Source organism: Lissotriton vulgaris, chromosome 4_1 (assembly GCF_964263255.1).
Source record: "Lissotriton vulgaris chromosome 4_1, aLisVul1.2, whole genome shotgun sequence".
Lineage (NCBI taxonomy): Eukaryota > Metazoa > Chordata > Amphibia > Caudata > Salamandridae > Lissotriton > Lissotriton vulgaris.
The window spans coordinates 1,601,691,407-1,601,715,536 of NC_141691.1; the positions used below are offsets into that span (position 1 = coordinate 1,601,691,407).

The following is a 24,130-nucleotide window of genomic DNA, read 5'->3' on the forward strand; positions in this document are numbered from 1 at the left end:
AAAAACCAGTTAACATGTGTTTGGGTGGGTGTCTTAAAATCCTTAAGAAGAGACAGGGTAGAGAGAGACCGAATGTGAGGTAGCAGTGGGCAGAGTGAAAATAAGTCTTTAAGCTAGAGTCATTGAGTAGATAAAGAACTAAAAAATCACTTTCCCAGAGGACCCCTATTAAGGTGGGAACCATGGGCAAGTGCCCGCTTTATCCATGCCTTAAAACATCTATGCCACCTCTAAACTTCATCCATTCTTGAACTCTAAATAAAACCCTTCGCCTCCCCTAAACTCTACCCATTACCTTGAAAAACCCTCACCAGCCCGAAACTCCGCTCATCCCTGAACCCTAAAAATCTTTCTGTGCCTGAACTCTACCTATCAGTGAACCCTACAAAACCTACCCCAAAACCTCATACATCCCTGAATCTAGAAACCCTCACTACCCCTAAACTCTACCCATATTTAATGCAAATTTTTAATTTGTCCTTAAAATTCATTCTTTTAGAATGCTTCTTCTAATTTTCGATTATTTGTATTTCTTAAAATTGGTTTTCCATTATTTGGTTTCCTCCAATGTGGCTTCTCAGGTTTCGTTTTTCTATTATTTCACATTCATCAGCTCCACGGTGTTTGCGTCCCTGTGGTTAGGCATTCTTTGGTACACTGTGTACCCAGCTGGCTTTGACCCTTATTACGAGTTTGGCAGTCCAATGGACCGCCAACCCCGTGGTGGTGGTTCGCGTATCGCCAGACTGGTATTCCGCCCGCCCCATTTGGACTGTGACAGTTGGAATGCCATGGGACTGCTGCTGCTGCCAGGGATCCACGATCCCTGTGGGTTGGGCAGCGGTCTGAGGCCCCTCATATGTTGGCGGTTCCACTGCAGCACAACCAAGCATATTAGGAGTACTTCACCGCCACAGTTTCATGGCGGAGCAACCACCATGAAAAGTTTGGTGGTGAGGAAGCACAGGGGCCCTATAGGGCCTCCTGTTGCCTCTGCACCATGGTGTGCATGCAGGGGGGCACATGTTGTGCCCCCTGTGTGCATGCACCCTCAGTTCTTGCAGGGCATGGACTTGACAGTCCATGCCCTGCAGGAACTGCCTTTTCAGCTCCCATTGTGGTGCCTTTTTCAAAGACACCGCAGTGGGACTACCAGAGATCTGCCCGGCAGAGAAAAAAAAAAAAGTTGTACTCTGGCAGGCTGTCTATAATGGCTTTGGCAGTCTCGGAGTGGGGCGGCAGCGTGGCGGCCCCACTCTGGGACCGCCAAAGTCATAATAAGGACCTTAGTCACCTGAGATGAGGTAGATGACCAAAACCCAGATGTGCACAATGCAGGGCGAACAAGTCTCTTCAGGTTCAGCGCCTCCAATCCAGTCACTTCTAAGTGTTCTAGTAGACCAGGGGTAATGGAGACATGGCACATAGCTGCAAATAAGATTTGCTTTTTAAGTTGCTCTTCATTGGCGAATGCTGAGATGCGCCTTTTACTGTCTGACTTAGGGTGTGCTCGCTGCCACAAAGGCAGTTCCCCTTCTGGTGCACACAGTGGCGGGTGGTAGGGAACAGGGGTGGCGGGACGAGGGACGGGTTGAAAAATATTTTTTTTAAAACACCTTTTCCGCCACCTCTCCTCTGTCTCCGCATCTCTTCTCTTCCTGTCTCCAGTCTGGAAGAAGCTGCAGGAAGCACACAGGCTCCCCTGAGCCAATTACAACGCTGCAGCGTTGTGATTGGTCTGAGTGCCGTGGATCGGCGCTCAGATGAGTTAAAGGAGCCCGTGCATATTCCCCACCAGGCTATGCATTACAGTCTGTTGGGGAATACACAAAGTGTAGACGTCCGGCCAAGCAGTCATGCGCACTTAAGTGTGCACAAACGACTCCTCCTTCCTGAGCCACAAGCCCCGCCAGCCCAAACACAGCCCAGAAGTAACGAAAAATAAAATGAAAATAACGTCATAATTTTATTTTTCCCTTTTTCACTGCTCTAAGAGCAATGGGGCGACGCTTCTCCACCTTTGACGGGAGCCGCCACTGGGTCCACAGCTGCACATTCTTCTTAAAAGATAGGCCTTAGTCTGTGTGAGGTGATCTTGTTGACATGAAGTTCATTGAGAGCGCACAGGCCTTCCGTATTTTCCCACACCTCATACAGTTGTCGCTGTAGTAATCTGACAGTTCCCAGCATGGTACGGTCCGCTGCGCGAGGTGACGGGCAAAAGGTACCACTCCCAGCGAGGAGTGTGTGTGTGTGTGAGCTGTCAGTGGAGTGAAACTAGGGAATGTGCTTCTCACGACGTCCAGATATGCAGAGTCTAGGGTTACAAAGAATGTTTGCCTAAGGGCGTGGGACAGTACGAATGGCGGCTGATGCTCTGGGCCTTGCTGCCAATTCTGTGTGATGGAAAGCGATGCTCGGTCGCAGCCTTGCAAGGGTGGTTTAGAGGAGAGCGCTTTTCCTTTGTTTTGTACACTATTGCTGAAGTTCGACGGTGGCTTGTAACTGCTGGTTGTATGTAGCTGGCGAGTGCTGCACAACTTTAGTGCCCGTGCAGCGTTCAGTTTACATACTCTCTCATTTCTTTAACAGGAGTGTTTCAGAAAATACGTTTAACTCTTGCGCCCCCTGGCGGATGATTACATAATTCTGTCCATTCCTAAATTTATTCTCGGATTAATACTGTGCCGTGTCTGCCTGTGCCTGTATTAAATGTATGCATGTCGTCTATCATCGTTGTTTGGAAAGCACTCCTTAAAAGCAGCGAATCCATCTAATGTACTAGCGGTTCTGTTTTTTTAATTATGCATTACTCTGTTTATGGAGGAAGTGGGTCTTGTGTGCATATTTGTAACAACCATCTTGTTGGTTTATCTTAATTTCTTGGTTGCTTTCTACAAATGTTGCATTGTGACTAGTTCTGCATACTCTTAGTAGAAACGCTCTTTCTGCGTTGTAGACTTGTTTCTTTGCACTGCGCTAGATGATCTAAGATTTTGTACAGCGCAAAGTGAGTGCAACAAATATTATGTATCAGTCTGCTACCCAACGAGGAGTATGGCGACCCTAATGAGATATGATATGAGCAGCATTTACAAAGCGCATCTAATGCCCGTAGGCGTCAAGGCGCTGTAGTCTTGATTTACTGTTCGGCAAAGATACTGGGTTCAGCACGATTGCTAAACGAACTAACTCCCCCTAAACGATGAACACGGACTGCATTACATGTGGACTTTTTTTACAACCACAATGTGATCGGCCTTTGGAATAACGTGTCCTACCTTCTTTTGATTATTACAATCTGTTCCCGCATTTTGAAAAGTGTGTCCTTTCCCTCATTTAGCATTTCACAAACTGTTCAAGGTACTTGTGCCACGCAGTTGTACATCCAGGCTTTTGTTCAGGGTGGCATGTTACAAGGGCAGTGGAGCACAACTTGTACTTGTAAGACTTGTTGATGTGAAAGCCTAGCAGAAGATGGTTGCTGTAACCTTGAATGTATTCTTCATTGAGTATTACACTTGTATTGTACAGTAATAACAATGCAGTGTTGTGAGCCTTCTCACATCCGATTGCTCACATCACATGGGCTCTAACTCGAGGATTCTGCTTAAGGGCAGTTGATGGTTGCAGCTGGACCGCATAGATGCACGCTCGCTGATGGGCTCGCTTCACCTGCTTATGAACTCACCCTCTGACGAGTCGCGATGATAGGAGGAGTTCAGTCCATGCAACGCAAGGCACACGTGTTTGTTATGAAAAACTAGTGGGTCTTTTCACACACAGTCAACCATAATTACCACACCACGGCGCAGCGCATACCGAGAACACCCAGGCTCATATTTTAGCCAAAGCACAAGTGTTGTGAAGGAACACACTGCAGTGTTGCTTCTTGTCAAAATACTGGATTATTCACACTCAGAGGTCGAGCGTGACTTCTCTCTTTGCCCGCTCCTCACAACTGTATAACAAGAACAATGGTCCCTTCCAGTACTGAATAATTAATGAAACATAGAACTACACTGAACTCTACATATGTGGTCTCCAAATGGAGAAAATCATTTATTCAGTCAAACAATAATGCAGAACGAGGAACAATAATGAGCACAAAAAAATAGTGGGCATAAAACCTCGGAAATCAAGAGATTCCAATGTCTCAAGCATTGCACATTTAAGTGACTGAGAAGGAGATGCACACTCTGTTAGTCGCAATCCACTAAGGACCTTAGTGTCTTGACTTTGATTGTTATGTATATATTGTCTAAAAAGCAGAACTTCTTATGTACCGGAATGACATGAATCCTCATAGGATGTACTAGGGCAATATGCATCTGCATAAGAATTAGAGGGAAGGCACACAAATGTGTAGAATGTACTGAGACATCATACATCTGCATGGGATTTACAGGGGAGGCACAAAAGTGTGTAGAATGTACTCGGGTGACCTACATCTACATGTGATTTACATGGAAAGCACTGTGCATAGGATGTTCTAAGACTGCATCTGCATAGGATGTACTAGGGCAACATACATCTACATGGGGCTTACTGGGGAGGCACACAAGTGCTTAATATGTACAAGGATGACATACATCTTTATGTGATTTACATGTAAGGCACACAAGTGCATAGGATGTACTGGGATGCCGTACATCGGCATAGGCTATACTAGGGCGATATACATCTGCATGAGAATTACAGGAAAGGCAGACAATTCTGTAGGATGTACTGTGACAAAATACTTGTGCATTTGATTTATATGAAAGTCCCAAGTGCATAGGATATATTCCGAGATGGCATAGATTTGCAGAGGATATAATAGGGCGAGGTAAATCTGCATAGGATTTACAGGAAAGACACACAGGTGCATAGAATGTACTGGTATGACATTTTTTTTTTTAAATCGCCCTTGTTGTTTCATAGTAAAACAGTTCTCATAATGTCTTTACTTTCTCTACTTCTCTACAGAGTTCAAGCCCCGATTTGTACACACTCGCCAAACCCGGTCCCTCTCAGTTGAGTTCGAAGGTGAAATCTATGATATCAACTTGGAAGATGAGGGGTTACAGGCTATGCAGCCCAGAAGTATTGCCAAACGACATTATGACATTGATGACGAAGAAGACGTTGTGTATGAAGATGGCGATGCAGTTGAGACTGATGAAGAAATGCTTGCTGATGGCACAAATGCAGTGGGCCTTTCGGATTCTGTCAAAGTTACTCATAAGTAAGATATTTTAAAACATACTGCCTCTTTTTCTCATTTATCTGGCAAACAATGGGTAGCAACAGGTCAGTGATTTGTAGTTGAAGACCTCATTAAACATTTAATTGAGTCAAGGCATTATCCAGTTACAGAAATTTAAACCAGAGGTGCACAGTTCTAGCCCCCAAACTACAGTGCCAAGCGGCAGTGCAGGACCAGCTACTGTGATTCCTCTTGTTTCTGATCAGTCAAGCGTGGCTGCGACAGCTGGAGCTATGGGCTAAAGGCCTCCATCGCAACCCATAATAAACAAGAGTAATCTTAAAGGTATAACCCTCATTGGCTTCAAAACTAATGCTAGCACCTCTGTTTCCATACATATGGAGTTTTTTTCACCTAGAGACAGTCGCGGCTCGCAAGAATCGCGCGGGTGGGGTGTCGTGCGGGCATTATTTTAAAAAGAAAAAAGAAAGCTTACCAGACCATCGTGGAGAAGTGTGGCTCACTGGTTAGAGCGGCAGACTCTGAAGCAGAGATCAGGCCCGGGACCAGGGTTCAAGTCCCGACGCGGCAGGGTCTTGGGCTCAATGTCCGCCGACTCGATAATTCTCGCCTCAGCTCCTACTCTAATCATGGATCCCACGCTGCAACTCAGGGCAATAGCTTGCTTAATCTCCATAACGGCCCCAACACACTGGGATGCCTGGCTTCACCTTGGGGGTGCCCAGGAGGGGCATCTGTCAGGGAGAGCCAGGAAGGGTTCCACAGCGTTATACAGCGCCGGGACGCCCCGTTGCTGGGGCAGCTGTGCGCTTTACAAGTATACTAAATTTACATTTACCAGGTCTGGCGCCGCCTCCGCTGCTGGCCGGGTCCCACGTTTTCCTACTGCTTTAGGAGAACAGGAAACAGGCATCCTCCCTCCATCCCCTCCTCCAAAACCAATCACAATGCTGAAATGGCAGCGTTGTGATTGGTGCGGACGGCGCCCAGTCCGGCGCCTGTAGGACTCCATTTTCTCTATGTAAGCTGCATGCGCCATGTGGTGCTTTCACATTCATGAAAGCCGCCCCTTTTCCTTACACAAGCCGCATCTAAAGAAAGGGGTGTATCCGACATTAAAATGAAACCGTGGCATGGGGGCTGCCACAAAAAAAAGCATCCGATTGTCAAGTTGACAAACAGATTTCTTTTTGGGGGTAAAAGCGCACATTCAGCACTTTTACTTTAATGTCGGTCACATACCTTTCTTCAGACGCGGTTTGTGTAAAGAAAGGGGCACAGCCTCTATGAATGTGAATGCGCCACATGGGCGCTAGTAAAAAAATAAATAAGAGCGCCCGCTAAATGCAGACTGCACTGCTAAAATAAATAAATAAAAAACGCAGCCGCTGTGATGAAAGCGGACCGCCATAAGTAAAAATGTAAATAAAAGCGGGTGGGTTGCTGCGAGGTAGTGGGTGGAATATGAGAGGAGCATTAAATAAAATGATGCTCACTAACTTATAAAGGAGACAATGTAAGAACACCAGTAAAAGTTCCAGTCGTTATGGGGGGTAACAAATGCAGACAAGGCAGTACCAAGGAGGGACTAACTAGCCGAATAACAAATCAGCCAGCGTTTACGGAGGACAATGAGGTAAGCCAATAAAAAATATGGGCTGAGAGTGGGCAGGGTTACACAGGCATACTCCACTACTGCATGCCTCACAGCAGCGCATGCGCTGCCGAGGCTCGACCTAAAAAGTAGTACACCCATGGCTCAAAATATTTGTAAATCTGGCCCATAATATATAACCATTGTCTTCCATAGTAACACAATGACACTAGGGCTACGTTACACCTAGTATCCCAGAGAGCAACTGGCATTTTCGCCCACTTTTTGCACCTCTGGGGTACTATGGTGAAGCGTGGCTCAATGGTTAGAGTGACAGACCCCGATGCAGAGGTCTGGCCCGGGACCAGGGTTCATTTCCCGCCTCAGCGGCTCTTGGACTCAATCTCCCCGGACCTGATAATTCTCGCCTCGGTGCCTCGTCTAATATTGGGTCCCACTGTGTGACTCTGGGCAATAGCTTGCTTAATCTCCACAACGGCCCCAGCAGCGCTTGGATGCCTGGCTTCACCTTGGGGGTGCTCAGGAGTGGACATCTCACAGGAAAGCCAGGAAGGGTTCCACAGCGATATGAATACAGCGCTACGAGACCTCTGGGTAGAAGGCGCTATATAAATACAAACACACACACTATGGTATTCTAGAAAGGGCCACAGATGCTTTTGTGGCCCCTTCTATAGTGATAGCACTGGTGCACATGTAGTGCCAGCACCGTCTTCAGAGGGCATTGAATAATTGGATGGTTACTTATTTTCAATATTTTCGCAGGTGTTTTATTCTAACAAATGACACAGTGCATTGCGAGCGGGAACTGTACCAGTCATCCAGAGCCTGGAAGGATCATAAGGCATACATTGATAAAGAGGTTAGTGGAAATCTGGCGATCTGTTGTGATTTATTGCGCTGCTTCTTGGCCAAGTTAACAGAGTTTTTCCTGTCCATGAATCTTTTTGTAGATTGAAGCACTCCAAGATAAAATCAAGAATTTAAGAGAAGTGAGAGGACACCTTAAAAGAAGAAAACCTGATGAATGTGACTGCAGCAAACAAGGGTAAAACATATAAAACCTTTATGAGGTGGTAAACCACAGCCGTTTCACTCACAATGTAATTTGTTAAGATTAATGGTCAAAGCATACATTGTTTTACCCGAAACAGTGTATGCTTATACAGTGCACTTGTGCTGTGCTGACATTGCAATTGCCTACTTTATTTCTCACGAATGGATTTTGTTGTCTTTGGCTGCTCAGATACTTTGTTGGTTCTTTAAAAATTGCCCCTTTATTTCGAGGCATTTCTAGCCAGTCAAGCAGTGAGGTGATTAGAGGCATCTGTCTGCATTCATTCACTCTTTTCAGATGTTACTAGTTGAACCAATATTCCTCCAGACTTTAAAATGTAAGTGAATGTAGAGGCTGGGGGTAAAATCCTGGTGCAGTTTTGAAAGTATATATTTTGAACCATCTTTACTTTCGAGTCTCCTGCTGTATTGGGCATGGCTTCGAAACAATCAGGTGAACTGTAGAAATCTTTGAATTATAGACGTCCTACACTTTTTTTTAGATGGCCACATATCGGGGGATTTACAATATCCCCAAGACCATGCTTCGGAATCTACATAAGTGATGGGTTCCATGCGTATACCTAACCCTAAGCTGCTGAAAGTCCACAAGTTCATATTTACTCTTAGGGAGCTAAGCCTTAACTTACACTCCTTTATTTTCCCCACAAAGTTGTCTATTTTTTAGACAAAGTCCTGACATCACCCCTTTATAGCCAAAGGCCTCATTATTAATGAAACCCCTTTTTAGGTTGTCTATCCACTGTTTTAAAAATGGCTTCCCATTCAGGCCAGAATTAGTTTTAAGGTGATGTGCATCCTTCACAAAGCCATCTCTGGAAAAGGCTCCCCTTTGATCCTGGCAATGGTACAACTCTATCACCCTAACAGGTTGTTGAGATCTAAGCATAACCGCTTACTCGTAGTGTTTATGATTAAGCGTGTTCGAACAGGAGGTCGGCGGTTTTCATACAATGCAGCCAAACTATTGAACCAGACTCCTGAGCATATTTGCTTGGAACCTAATTACCTTAGTTTCAGGAAACAGCTGAAAACCTTCCTTTTCTCCTGAGATGTGCTTGCTGAGTGAGGCGTCACACCAAAGCGCTGGGATGACCTTGGGTAGCCATGCGCTATACAGTGCGTATTTATTCATTCATTCTCAGTTTCTCAAGCTGCAATTCTTCAAGCTTCACTAAATTGCATCTTTTCAGGGAAGTGGATCCCTGTGTCCCGGAGTCTGCTTTGTTTGTAGCTGTGGCTTTATTTCAGTTTCAATACATATCTGCCTTTAGATTTAGCATTCCACCGTCTCCATATCTATATCTGAATTTGTCTTATCCAGCATATTCATGACAGAGTTTTTTTGTTACATAGGAAGACATGGCTGTTGTGACACCTCTTGACTTACCAGTAGCATCTTGTGGAGAAGTTATCCATTGGGGCTGTCAGTAACACCATTGAAGCAACATGCCTTACATTATTAATACGGCAATCTTGAATGAAGTCGCAAAGGCACATTCAGTTGAGGGGAGCTACATTCAGGGCAGGACACACAACTCTGTGTTCTGACATGCACGTAGCACGGTAGAGTTTATGAAAGACACCCAATGATTATCTCTCCCTACTTTGGAAATGTTGCCAAGCATTGGGAACATTGCACATACTGGTTCACTAATGGTATCAGCAAACTTGAATTCGCTTGTGAAATGTAAGTCTATATGATGTTGCTCATCAGGGATCCTGGCCCCAAATATCACCTCCCGATCGTTCAGTCAATCCTAACTGTAAGAACCCTCTGATCACATGGGAACTACAGAAAGATTTGGCGAAACTACTCTGTGTTCCTCATTAAAAATCAAAACATCTGTCTTTTCATAAAATAGTAATTTGGCTTAACTACTTTCCAGTTTTTCATTATTCCATTAAGCACCAAGATCCACAATGAGCCATGGAGCATTCGTTGTGGGCGATTTTGTTTGTGAAGTGTCTTTTCTAGTCAGGACCGGAGTTGCAGTTGGGCCACTCATTTCTTCTGTATGCTACAGGCAAGGGAGCTGCTTTTAGATGAGGTCACATTTTAGACGCATCTCCTATAGTGCGAGGCTGGTGTGAACATTTTGAGTGGGCTGATTTTTCCTTTAAGTCCAGCCTTGGCTCTGGTTTAGGATTAGTGCAAATGGATATCCACAAATTGCTCACAGGTTTTCCTGTAGCTATTTGAAGTTTTTTGGTCCGAGAAGAAAATCAGTCTCTCAAATGGAGGCTTTATGCCCTTTGAGTCCTACCAGTACAGATTTCTTAAAATCCTTTGAAAACGGACTCATTAAAACTCTACATGTACGTAGTCCCAATAAACGCAAGGTTTACGAATATAAACAAATGGACTATTCTGTAACCATCCTTCTTGTAGTCTACATGAATTTGATTTCAAAGTCAGATGTAAAGTTTGGAACCAAACTAACAATTTGATTGTTGCCAGCAGGTATTACAAGAAAGTTAAAAGTTCAAAGTCAAAAGAAAAATCGAAGAACCACATGCATCCTTTCAAGTGAGTGGTGTGTTTGTGCTGTACTTTCTATTCCTCCGTGTGATCTAGCATTGCATATTTACCAAAATACCTTTCTTGGCCCTGCTACCTTGATTCCTACCAATATCACTTCTCTCCCAAGATTTCTCACACTGTGTGAAGGAAGGGACATCATGTATGTTAAAAACGTTTCACTGAAAATATAGTCCAAATTAAAAACAAAATCTGCAGTGTTCCTAAATCTATATGCATTTTATGTGCAATTTTGTTTGTAGATTATGTACATTAGTGATAAACAAAAGGTATGCATGTGATCATTTTACTTGATTAAAACATACATATGAAGCATGCATTTCAGCACTCGTACTGAATGTATGAGTCTACACTAAATGTATATGAATAGCATTTGCACACATCTAAACATTTACCCAGAACTAGTTTGCACATCTGAATACATATGCTTGTGAATTGGTTCTGAAGTTTGTGTGGCAGTTTAAAGACATTCTTTGGAAATGTCAGTCTCTAGTTAAAGTAAGCTGCAGGTACAGTGTGTTTCTGTGTGTTATCTGCATAGATGTGTGCCTGTATCTGTGTTGTAAATGCTTGTTCTTGTGTGTGCCTAAATTGTGATCAGTGCTTATATTGGGCTTAAAGTATGCCCATTGCTTACCTTTGGTTGGATTTATTGTCACTCATATTTGCCCGCTTCTCATTCAATGGCTTACCCAGTCCCTCTTATGTTTGTCTCTCCTCTGGAGCTTAGCCTCTTGTGTGTGCCCACTGCCCACTGCTCACGTTTAGGGAACAACTTTTTTCTTTTTGCTTTAGCACTCCAATACAGTGTTTATTTTTTACAGTTGCCTCCCTCATGTTCTTCTCTTCCCCCTGCACTCCATGTTATCTCTCGTACATGTGCTTTCCTCCCTTCACGCACCCCTTGCGCTTTCTTGCTCATATGCTTCTCGCCCCGGCGTTCCTTGTTGAGTTTTCTTGCCTGCTTGCTTTTCCCTCATCCCCTGTCTTACTCTTCCTTGTGTGCTTCTTTCCTCCTAACCCGTCTGCACAGACGTTACCCTCCACCGTTGCTGTCATATTTTTTTTTTATTTGATTTTTACATTTGTTATACTTTTTAAAAATAAAAGCACTTTTGGATTGGCAAATAAAAAGAAGCATCTGCATCTTTTTGGAAGCACACATGCATATGTCTTCACACGAACACGCATTTACAAAATGACCTAGCGGTCTCATCACATTTTTTTTCCTCCGTTCATATAATACAGCAGTGTCATGACCTATTATTGGCTTTGCCAATGCTTGATTCATTGCTTATTCAGCAGTCACGAAATCTGTTAAAAATCTCACCTTGGGCAGCAAAGGAAGGAGTTAGATTCCTTCTCAGTGTAACTACATTTGATAAGATACCTAAACTCTATCACCAAATCATTTCTATCAGGTTACAATAGAGTGCACTTAAATCACAGGACATGTTTAAGTATGTTGAAGGAATCAAGGCAGAAACATTGTAACTGATTCAATATTTTTCTATAAGTAATCAACAGGCTAATAGTCTATAAATAGTATGTCATTAAACAGTAAAGTAACATGAGTCGCTAGTTATGTTTTGTAATAGCGCGTTAATGCTCTTGGTGACATCAGAGCCCGTTGAGTGTTGAGAGGTAATGTGTGAGAATGTGCATTTTGCTTGTTTTAAAAAATGCAGATGTATAAATTATCCAACCCTTCTAAACTGTCCAGATATATATTAGGAAAAAGTTCTGTATTATTATACAGTAGATGAGCAATGTTTATAATGAGCCTCATGCCACATATAATGTGCACTTTCAGGGAAGCAACGCAAGACGTGGAAAGCAAACTCAAGTTATTCAAAGAGAGCCGCAGGAAAAAGAAAGAGCGAAAAGAGAAGAAACGACAGAAAAAAGGAGACGAATGCAGCCTACCTGGACTGACCTGTTTTACCCATGATAATAACCACTGGCAAACAGCACCTTTCTGGAACTGTAAGAATCTGTGTTTATTAACTGTTTATCGCTCTACCAATTTATGCCCTTTACAATCTACTCCTCTTTTCCAAGGACATACCATAGATGAGCTGAAGCCTGTGATTTCTGTTTTTCAGTTTACCACTCAGAAAGCGTCTTCTGAAAAATGCATTAGTAGCTGAGCCAATATACTGCCCACTGTACTGGTTACAAAGCATCCTGCTATACCACCATTAATTTGGAAAGAGGGTATATAAATCATTCTGAAAAACTGGTTCAGTCCCACCTTGCACACAGACCATTCAAAAGCACATTGTGCGTTTAGTTGACCACATTATGCTTTGCACTTTCATTGGCCCATGTTGGCATAACGGAATTATTCCTATGCTGCCTGCTGCTAATGAGGATATATTTCAATGATAGGATTGTTTTCTCCCTTCTTTGTACAGATACCCTTATTGTGCACTTCCATCACCACAGGAAAGGATGTGGGGAGAGAAGATACTCTTTATATGAGTACACCTTGTGAATTCCATCAACAGGCTATTGCGGACTCATGCCACTGTCGGTTGCATAGTTCCCCAGCAATTGTAACCCTTGAGAAATCTGCGATGGAAGGTCCTAGGGCAGTCAGAAGGTCCGACCCCAAATAGTATTAACGTGGGCCTTTTGCCTCTGATATCCTGGGGTCCCTGTACTGTGGAACCACAGATTGGTAAACAAGTACCATTGTAGTATTGTAGTGAGGCAGAGCAGTTCAAGGCTTTCTCATGGGAGGTCCTATGGGCTGCTGATTCAGAACTCAGCAACGCTATAAACAGCACTTAAGCCACTATCCAGTTACTGCTATTATTTTAAAAATAAAAGCAAACCTACTTTATTTCACACAAAATATAATTCTATGGGTTGGCTCAACCCTTATGAGTGTGCAATTTCCCCAAGGGTCAGTATTCATGGGACTAAATATGGGTATTAGCCGCCAGGTCATGAGTGTGTCGGGCTCTTAAATAGTACTTACTAAATACTATGTGCAAATTAACAAATTACAACAGGCTGGCAGTTGGAAATGTCTATAGAGACATCTGAAGGGCCTCACAAACTACAGGGAGCAAAACAAGGAAGGACCACAAGGGTCAAATCACCACTGGCCTGGAGGCCCCCATTGCTAGAGACGCCTGTAATGGTTTGCTCACCTGCAGAACCTAACCCGTAGAACAGAATATACCTCCTTGTACCTAACACAAACTAGAGGTGTGAATTAATAAAAAAGATAGGCTTACTTGTCAGTGTGTCACCATAATAAACAAAGGGTACACCATAAGCCTTTCAAATTGTAAGGAGTTTTAGTTATGGAAAACATTACAGATGGTGCCTAAAATATGCACTGAATTTAACTTTCCTCATTTCCCTTAATAATCCTTTTTAGGCCCATGAGACTTAAGGTGTCAAAACAGAAAGTGCACTGGAGCGTGCATTGTAATTCCACTGCTGCTGTTGGGTGGCTCCCCAAACTATGGAGATCATCTTCGTGCTGACCTACCCATCCGGAGCACCCCCACACAAGATATGCTCATGGTTTATGGTGCATATTATAAATCCCATAGCCCTTTGAGTCGGCTATTGTGAGCTGGTAATTTTTTCCTTTTCATTTGTTTTTGCAGTTTTCCTTTTTAAAGCACCTGCCCATCTTACTTTAAGCGGGTGCCACTTCCTCCTCCTAAGTACCTGAGCAGTCCACCTGCTCCGTGCAGGGTCTTTGGGGCCACACTGCCATGCTCCACTTAGCTGGTGAGTTCTCCACCCAGCACTCTCCGGAAGGGGCTGGGCAGGAAAGCATTATTTCTCTTGTTTCCTGCTCTTCTGAACTCAGGGCGTGGAGAGTGGGATAAGTACAGAGGATGCCCTCAACGACTTTCTCCCTGCTGGTGGCACACAGCCCTCCCCCTCTAACTTGGGGGGAGATTTCAAATCCAGAATGCAGTGCTCTCAAGACCTCATTGACCCATAGCTCACTGACATCCCAGGACCTTTGCTACAATAGTGTGATGGATTCCGTCACTGCTATGGATGCCTACGTGCCAAAGGGATTCTTGCAAAATGCCACACACAAACCGCATGGCTAAATGATATTTGTGATCCATATGGGCCATTTGCACTGGTTTTGGTTTATGATGCACCTGATGGTATGCTACTGCCACCATTAGTGTTTAATTTGAGACCTCCTACCCCAGCAAGTCCACCATCTACTACCCCAAGAGGAGGTGAGTAAGGTACTGCTGCTCGCCCTGTGGATCACAATAGTCCAAAAGTACAAATCCAGAGTTGTTCCTCTCAAAAGAGGCGTTTAGCTGCGAGCCAGTTGGTCTTTCCTCCTCTGTGGTTTCCTCTTCTCTCATAATCTCTGCCATCGTGAAGGGGTTTAAAAGTTGAGGTGGAGAGTTTTAAAAAGTGGGCATCCCTACCCATTCCAGAAATCCCACTTCACCCCTCTATATCGGACTGACATTTCCGGAGGCCAGCCAACAGTCTGGCCCACCTCCTGTAAAGCATTCTTCAAGACATCCTCCCTTAACCTGAATCCTCCTCTAACCAACAGTGCAAAACTGGTTTCTTCCCTCCAAGACGTCAAAGGTAATCCCTGGTAGGACTGATGCCAGAGATCTGTCTGTTCCCTCTTTGTGTCTGCCAGGCCTGCCAGATTGTCAACTAATCACCCTATGCAAATTCCTACCCAACTCTTGCTCTCCTGGGAGAAGGCAATTCCCTCCCAAATGGGCCCACTGTTCAAGGAAAGACTTTAAACTACCAGCTAGTCAGCAGAGTAATTAACATGGTCAAGAAGGTTATACCAAAACTCAAATCTCATTAGGGCCAGCACAGAGAAATATTACACACGTTGAATTAAATCAGAGGACATATAGAACTCAAAAATAATATTTAATCTTCAACAGTTGTTTATTTTGGATTACAAATCCATAAAATGCATACATCAAATCTAGCAATTCAATAAATACAATGTTCTTAGATTAAAAAGAATAAAAGTATAAGACAATAAAAATCTTCAAAAAATTCTTGTAATGGTAGAGGCGGAGTTGCAGACACAATTACTAGCCAGTAACCAGTGACGAACCCAATTCAGATGATAAGATGGGCCTCTAGGAAATTTTTACCTACAGAGGTTTTTTTCCAGCCACCATTCCTACATGATTAAGTAATATCCAACCTGCGTGTAGCAATACCGATCACTAGCACTTCTCTAGTGTCAGATTTCAGGATCCTCAGGGCTGGCTGGAGTGACCTCGTGCCCAAGAGTCGACACACAGGTAGGATCAATTTCTTGCGGGGTTGTCTAAGAGCACGGCAAAAGAAAATAAGGTAGAGTGTAGCGTCAAACAGGGGCAGGTACATGACTAACAATTCTGGTTATTTACTTTGGCCAACGGTTGTTCATCTAGGAGGGCCACATATTTGACTATTTACTGCTGATTGAGTCTAAGGGACTCATTTACCATAACTCTTAATGATTCCACTTACTCCTTTAAGCTATCCAGGTCTGCTCTAATAGAGTCAAGACTTCCAGGTAAGGAGCCTCGGTCCTTGCCTTTGCCAAACAAAATAGAGAGGATAGCACTCCTATGAAACAATAGTTATAATAGTTAGAGCAAAAATAAGTAGCCCCTAGTATGTGAAACTCTAGTATTTATAGAGTAAATGCAGAGACATGTAATGAGATGATATTCAATGGCAATGATAGAGTTCTGAGATATAGTCCACTTGTTTTTATCTTCAATCTTTATTCTTATGATTCCAAAGCACAGGTTATTCCAGCAGGATTAAACATCACCAACACGTGTTTCGTCCTACACAAGGACTTTTTCAAGGCTGGAAAATTACAAAAAATATATACAATGTAATAATTCATTTTTCTAAAAATGTATACTATACACGTAATAATTACAGTTAAAAACCCTATATACAATGGTGTAGCATGTCGGCTGACCTTGCCTGTTATATCCAACTTAATATAACACAACAGGCAGGCCTGGATCTCAAAACATAGCCTCTGATGTCAGCAAGAGAACACAGTATCACCAATAAATGCAAACAGCAACATGGTACAATTGTCAGTCCTAAGAGCGGGATATCTTTGGTAATGAAAGGGATCCCTATGGGGCTGAACAAAATAAGACAAAACATTTAAAACATATAATACTTTACAGTCATATATATACATATGTCCTATGGGGCTGAGCAAGTACCGCTTTAGATTTGTGCATAGAGTACTATTGAATGTATATATACAGAGGAACCCACCTTGTAGAAAGGTGAGCTAAGCTGTCCGATGGATGTCCAAAATGCAGTAATACGCCAAAATTGTGGAAAAAAAATATAGGATGTCTGAGGAGAGAAAAGATGCCATAAGTATTTGAGTGAGGGAGTCTAGAGAACGGCTAACGCTTGTGTCCAAAGCACTCGACTGGTAGTAACTCAACAGGGTAGACCATCACTAACAGGGTTTGAGCGACACTAACAGAGTTACACAGCGATGGGCTAAAGTACCTATAGGGTAGATGTTAGAAAATATGAACAACCATATTCAATCTAGAACAGAGTAGCTAGAAAGTACAGAGCTACCACAAAGAAACCATGGTAAAGAATTTTTTGCATGAGCACTGGATAGATATAGTAGGTACAAGACATAATAAAGCCCATGATAGAGCCCATATATATGGGAGTATTGACAATAAAACTCACCTAAAATAAGACGGTGGAAATTAGAATATGTAGAGTAACATTTGACAATTTTCCGGTCCAAAGAGACAGTATCAGGGGTCACATAAGACCTAGCTAGTACGCTGTAGGAAAAAGAAAGCGAGTAAATCACACATGGTCTCGCAAAGATGGAGAGCAGCTGCGCATAAGAACGCGCAATTGTAAAAGCCTGCTCGGTAATACATGATAATCATACCAGAAACAGTGTCCTTGCCTTTGCCATCGACCGGCTCACTGAACTTCTATGCTGTTCTCACCCAGAGTTAAAAGGGGGTAAACCGGTTAGTGTAGATAATAATTGGAGTGCGGCTCTCCTGTATTTTGGACCCGCTTGGGTGATTCCCCAAGGAGGAGATCACAGCAGACGGGGACGAGCAGCTTGAGTTGTTGGGCGAAGGTTACATTTAGCCAAAGCAGTGCTAGTGGTTTTAGTTTTGCCAGTGGGAGCCTTGCTACAGTCCACCTTAAGATAGTGCGTAATATTGGGATCGCCTCCCTTATCCTTGACTTATGTTGGTTCATTGCCCATGATACCCTCCACCTCCTCTATCAGCTCATCTATTGCATGGTGGGTGCAGTTGTCCACTACATGGAGTTTAACACTCTTCGCTACATGGCCTTTTCCTGCAATCTGGTGCAAAATAATATTTTAGATTTGTTCGGTACCCAGGGAGATAGAGCTAAAACCATGGTATTACTTTTTTTGCATTGAGCCAATCCAAAATGATATTTCATGTAGTTTACCAAAAGTGTTAAGCACTAAAGACCTGCACTTTAATAATAAAGAAAGGGGCAATATCAATTTGATTTCCCTATCAAATTATAAGGCGTAAACAGGCTGAGACTAAATTATCTTGGGCCCTATCTGCAAAAGGGCTATCTGTGTGCAAATACCAGCCTGAGTCAAACAACAGGCTCCCTTGCTATCTCTGCACAGCTGTGCACATGTATTCACATGTATATAGCACAGGGCCTCTTTCCCCAGCTGCAGAGCAGCAGCTCTAATTTTATGATGAGGGCACTGATGGCTACTGCTTAGAACCAATTGTGACCGAAGCTTACAGTGGGTGAGACTCTGTTATGGGGCCTCACAGCAGATCAAACAACCAGGAGGTCCAAAATATTAAAAGTGTCACAGCCCACTTCCTCACATACCACACGGACTGTCTTAACTTGATAGACAATGAGTTGATTTGAGGAGACACATGATAGCTTCACAGTTTGAATTAGCGTGTACATTTTTATGTGGTGGCTATTGAAACTCCATGAGCTGTTATCCAGGCACAAAACAATATGGATTATGAATACTGAATCTCAACGAGCTTCTTCACTGTCTTTACTGTATTCTAAAATCGGCTCAGATTTTAATTTCTGCATTGTGGCCATGTATGTTAGTAACATAGCTTGATGAGATAATGTATCATAAAATGAAACTTTTTTTGTAGCCTGCAGGTTCCATATTTGAACCCCAGGTTTATCCACACTAATTGATTATCTGGCTGGCAAGATGGATAAGCAAGCTAAGTATTCACAGAGATGACCTTGTATGCCAATATATATGGTGATAGAACCTCCATTTGCGTACAGCACTTAGAAGCAACAAAACTATTGTTGGATTTGACAGTAATAACACACCTTATTAACAGTCAGAGGAAACATATCTTGTCAATTGTGCTTACTACATGCACTGATTGTTATTCTTGCTAATTACATAAACCACACTTTCATAGTTTAATATTCTTTTCACCATCACTCAAAAGCTCTTTAAGGAAATTATTCCCTAAGCGATAAGGTAATAAACGTAGGCATAATGAATAATTAATCAGCACAATTAGCTATTCAACGTTCATAAATTACCCAGTCTAGTCATACTGTCACCATTATAGTTTTGTTTCATTTCTCAAGTTGAAGTGATACTATGAGAAGGAATCAAACACAAAAAATTAGATAATACAATAAATGCCATCTAACTGGAAGATCTGCCTTATCTTTCTAGTTTAAAATTCTCAGGAAGTGTATCTTCTGTTCAAGGGAAGTCGATGTACTGGTGCTGTAGACCGAAGTGATCCATATGTATGACCTTCTTCTGCCTTTATTTTTTTTAATTGATTTATGGACGTGGTCCATATTGGATGTAGTAATAAATCAAGATCTGTTGTTTGTATATCTTCTAGTGGGTTCCTTCTGTGCCTGCACAAGTTCCAACAACAATACCTACTGGTGTTTGCGGACAGTGAACGAGACTCACAACTTTCTGTTCTGTGAGTTTGCCACTGGATTCCTTGAGTACTTTGACATGAACATTGATCCCTATCAGGTATGTCTGCTCAACATTGTAATAATCTCAAGAACCCAGTCAGTTGATCATTAGAACAATTTTGCAAGTACTCTTGTTTTCTGCTTTCCCCCGCCAGATGACGAATGGAGTACATATGGTAGAAAGGAGCATTTTGAATGAACTTCATGTACAGCTGATGGAATTAAGAAGTTGCCAAGGCCACAAGCAATGCAATTTAAGACCTAGAGGTCTTGAAATAGGTAACAATATGATTGATTTGATTGATATGCAATTTCTGTAATGCGTTATTACTTGGGAATTGGTTAGTGCCAAGAGGGATTGGTGCACAGGGAGACAGTGTGTAGGGAAGCAGATAGATTTTCAGAATTTTTCAGAATTACAATAAAAAGTTTGCAGAGAGACAGGTGGCAGAGAGTTCCAGGCTTTGAAAAAGTGATATAATCAAGTGCCTTTGAACAAGTACCACGTTTCCAGAATAAGAGCAAACACAACTGCAAGGACAATATCTCTGATAGTAGAATGGGAGGCAGCATGGTACCATAGGTAATTAATGAGGAGGTTTGAAGCAAGAAGAGATCCTGGATCTTTTATACAGGCCAAGAATCGAGCGAGCTGTAAATGTTTGGATAGTTTAAAGACACTGTAGAATGAAGTGAATTGACCTAATCCAGCCGCAAGGTTATGAAGGCATGCACTATCATCTTCTGGCACTGGGGGGAGCAGATCAGACACTTTCTCAAAGATCTGAGAAGTCCAAAACAGGTCCTCACCACACTGTTCATCTGGGAGTTTAGGGAGAATTTGTCAGACTTCACCCCAAGATTCCAAACTACTGTGTCGGAGGAGACAAAGCAGAACTAGGCCAAACTTCACCACCCCGTAAAGGGGTGGGGGTTGGGGGGAGGGGACCGAAAACCAGGACATCTGTTTTGCTGGTGTTGCACTTGAGATTACTCCAGCTCATCCAGTGGAAAATGTATTTATTTATTTATGTATGTATTTATTTATTTATTAATTATGAGTTTTATAGAATACTGTTGACATACATGCTTCAGATCTATTCTGGGCAGTAGAAATGTTATGTTAAAAGAATCAGTGTGTGGTCAGCATATGAAATGACCTGGACTCTAAAAGATTCCACCAGGACTGCCCACTCCAACATATACACATTAAACAATGTTGGACTTGATGTAGAGCCCCGAGTAACACTGAATTTTAATGGTTTGGAGTCAGAAGCAAATGGCTGTATCCAAACCTATTGGCATCTGCTCAACAGAAAGTAATTAAACTTGGCAAAAGTGGCCCCACCTATCCCAATATTCCACAAACGTAACAGGATAGAATGGGAAACCCTATCAAACACCGCAGAGGGATCTAATCACATAGGGCAACTTGTATGCCACTATCCACAGCCGGTTTGATAGCATCCTTAGACCTCTATACCAGACTAGATTCAGTGATGTGTCCCAGCTGAAAGCCTGGTTGTGATGGATGCAGCAACTGATTTGAGTCCAAGTAGCTAAACATTTGGATATTGATTAATTTCTCTAGAATCTTCAAGAACAGAGGCAGCAAAGAAATATACCTATATTTGGCTAGAACAGACTTGTCTGCCAGCTTGGCCTTCTTCCAACAACTGGGGACAATAGACTGATACAAAGAGTCATTAAAACAGAATTCAAAATAGGATCTATTTAAAAGACATTTAAAAAGGCGGTATCATGACCACTTGTGACTGAGTTCAAGTAAGAGTATGTTCCAGTCCAGAGCCCAGCCTCCAACTCTGGATGAATGCAAGCTATGTAGAAGGATGTTTTGGGAGGCTGTGACAAAGGCCACAGAGGCTCTCCTCTATCCAGGCAAATGGGGAGTTCATCAGAATCTGCTGATAGAACAGTTTTGATTCCATACTCCAGTCTAAATCCGGGTTGATGGTAGTTAAAACAAGAGGTGGAACCTAGGTGATCAGAAAGGTGGGATTTCTGTTGATCCAGTCTCCATCAATATTTGCAGTTAAAGGGATGATTGAGAAGGGCCTGTACTTGGATATGGGCTTATACTTTGATGTACTGAAATTTGTGGCACCTATCTGGTGTTTGTAATCCATCCTTGAGAATGTCAGCATTGCACGTGTGGTCAAGAAAGAGTATGCTTAGTTTTTAGAAGTAAATGCCCAAAATGTTTGACGCATCTGTGTCTGATTAGATAATTGTGGTGTATGTGCTTGAGAAGGTGAAGAAAGAGGCAGCTTTGACTTCAAAAGTGGTGAATGGAAACTAGAGACAAAAACCTGCCTTTGGCTTTAGTGCAAACTCCAATAATGGAGAGAGATACTAAATGTCTACCCCTGAGAATTGCAAAAAATAGTTTTCTTGTTACATATAACACACTGGTCCCCTTAGTCACTTACACAACCTTTTGATTCCTTGCTCCCCAATCTCCAAAACATGTAGCATTTTTATACTTTAATTGATACAATTGAATAAAAAAGCTGTATATGAAATGGGTTCAAATCTTGTACATAAAAGAAAGTAGTAATTTTGTGTTCAATTGAACAGCATGGTTTCAGAGATGATCTCCTACAATTTATTTCCAAAATGTGTTATGCCTGTAACTTTCTGTAGGCAGGTCTCTGCCTTAAAAGCAAATGCAGATGTGAAAGTGCTAGCCTGTTTAAACAACATTGTTGTCTTGTGCTTGATAAGTGCTGTTCAGTTTTCTCATGTGAAGGCACTGCATAACCAGCTCTTATTAGCAGGCTTAAAGGTTCAGGGTTATGCATAGTAATATAGTAATAAATAACAGGTAGTCAACTACATGTTGCCATTTATGTTTAAGAAGTTGAACTCCTATGTGTCAGGCAGCAATTGACTGGTGCTTAATGAATGACTTTTTGGAACCATGTGTGCATGATTCATACTTCTGCATACTCGGGGATTGCCCAAGTCCCCAAAAAGGATGAATGGACATGCATGGAAAATATAGGCTTCCATGTGTTCTCCTAATCTTCTGTGCATATGTATGTATTGGTATTTTTGCAGCGTGAATCTTTCTGGATTCACTATGCTGTGCATTATTCCGCGGTCTAGTGGTTGGGTCTGAAATCATAGTATTTTTTCAGGTTTTTATTTTTCTTTTCGCCCTGGTGGACGTCGACCTCCCACCTTTTGTTGTCCTTCCTGTGACGTCGGCACGCTTCATGCTGAAGCTCCCACCTTTAGGCGCCATCTTCAGATTATTTTTTCTGCCGTTGGGTCTGGATCGTCAACGAGAGGTTCCAGAGTTTTTAGAGAAAAGAAGAAGACAAAGACAGAAAAACACCGAAAAGATTTGGAGAATACATCTCGCGAGCAAGACCACTGAACTGGGAGAACATCGAAAACTTTGACGTCCAACGGTGAATGCGCACACAGGGGGCCCCCTGAGCGCAGTAATGGACAAAACACCCTTCAAATTCTGCCGAAATTGCCACTACAAGTACTTGAAGAAGGACCAGCATCCGGTTTGCAAACTCTGCCTGCCGGTCGACCACGAGAGCAAGGATTGAAACGCCTGCTCCGTTTTTACCCCGAAGACACTCAGGATAGGAAAAAGAGAGAGGAGAGACAACTACAACATGCAAGGCCAAGGTCAACCTTTGTCGCTGCGGGACTTGGGCCTCTCCAGTGGGGAAGAGGACAACATCGCTGAGGGACCAGATGACTACACGGTCGCAGAGACCGATACGAAAACAACCAAGGAGGTAAGAGACGTTGACCCCTAAGAGCCCGACAGACTCACGAAAATCAGAGTTAGACTCTCGAAAAACAGAGTCTAAGTCCAAGTCCTCAAAAGGAGCACTGGCGCCGAAACATTCAACGGACGCAGCTGCATCCAGGGACAAACAGCCCAGCGGATCCTTCGAAAAGGACTCCGAGTCGGCAAAAACACAAGAAAAGCACAGGTAGTCGAAGCATGTCCCTGAAAAGGCGCGCTCGACGCCGAAGGAAAAGAACCCGAAGGCGACGTCGACATTGAAGAACTCGTCTGAAACCCTTGACCCCTAATAGGCCGCCGAGATGGAGAGGAAAAAAGAGAAGGCTCGAGGCCGAAATAGACAACATCCTGCAAAGGAAAAGGGATTTCGACAAACGGATGAAAAGGTTCACCATCTCGTCGAAGCTGACGATCATCGTCGAGGTCGAAGACGAAGAGAAGTTCGACGCCGAAGAGCCGCCGAAAACTCAGGAGTCCCAGGAACAACAAGAGGAAGAGGGCCTATACTATTACGAGTGAGAAGGCGAGGAAGACCAGCAAACAAGTTTGGGCTCAGCTTCCTCAATGCCGAAAGCCCGGAAGAGGCCGGGGAAACGTATCCTTCGAGGCCTTTGCCGCCAGATGACATTGGGATCTACAATATAGTCATCAGGAATGCGGCAACAGCATATGGGGTGAAACTGGAGGAAGAGAAACCAAGACCCTGCTCCCCACTCAAGCTAGGAGTCCATTCCTCCCCATGCTCCCAAGTGTCCTGGACCAGGGAAGGGAAGCATTCAAGGAACCATCAAGCTGCAGTTCTGTCACACCTAGGACAGAGAAGAAGTAAACACATACCTCTAAGGATCCACCTTACATCCAGGGATCCGTCACAGCTTACTCCATCATTGC

At 43.1% G+C, this 24,130-nt stretch overlaps 1 protein-coding gene across 4 annotated transcripts in view; it reads left to right on the plus strand.

Moving 5' to 3' along the window:
* SULF1 (sulfatase 1) overlaps positions 1-24,130 on the plus strand; it is a 290,367-nt gene that overhangs the window by 234,029 nt on the left and 32,208 nt on the right. For 3 of the 4 annotated variants that reach the window (XM_086965850.1, XM_086965851.1, XM_086965852.1), the window contains exons 13-19: positions 4,969-5,227; positions 7,590-7,686; positions 7,778-7,872; positions 10,366-10,431; positions 12,257-12,429; positions 19,359-19,501; positions 19,599-19,722. In XM_086965850.1, the coding sequence (XP_086821976.1) occupies positions 4,969-5,227; positions 7,590-7,686; positions 7,778-7,872; positions 10,366-10,431; positions 12,257-12,429; positions 19,359-19,501; positions 19,599-19,722 (957 nt within the window). The remainder of the gene's footprint in view (positions 1-4,968; positions 5,228-7,589; positions 7,687-7,777; positions 7,873-10,365; positions 10,432-12,256; positions 12,430-19,358; positions 19,502-19,598; positions 19,723-24,130) is intronic. The other variant, XM_086965854.1, reaches the window with a different exon arrangement.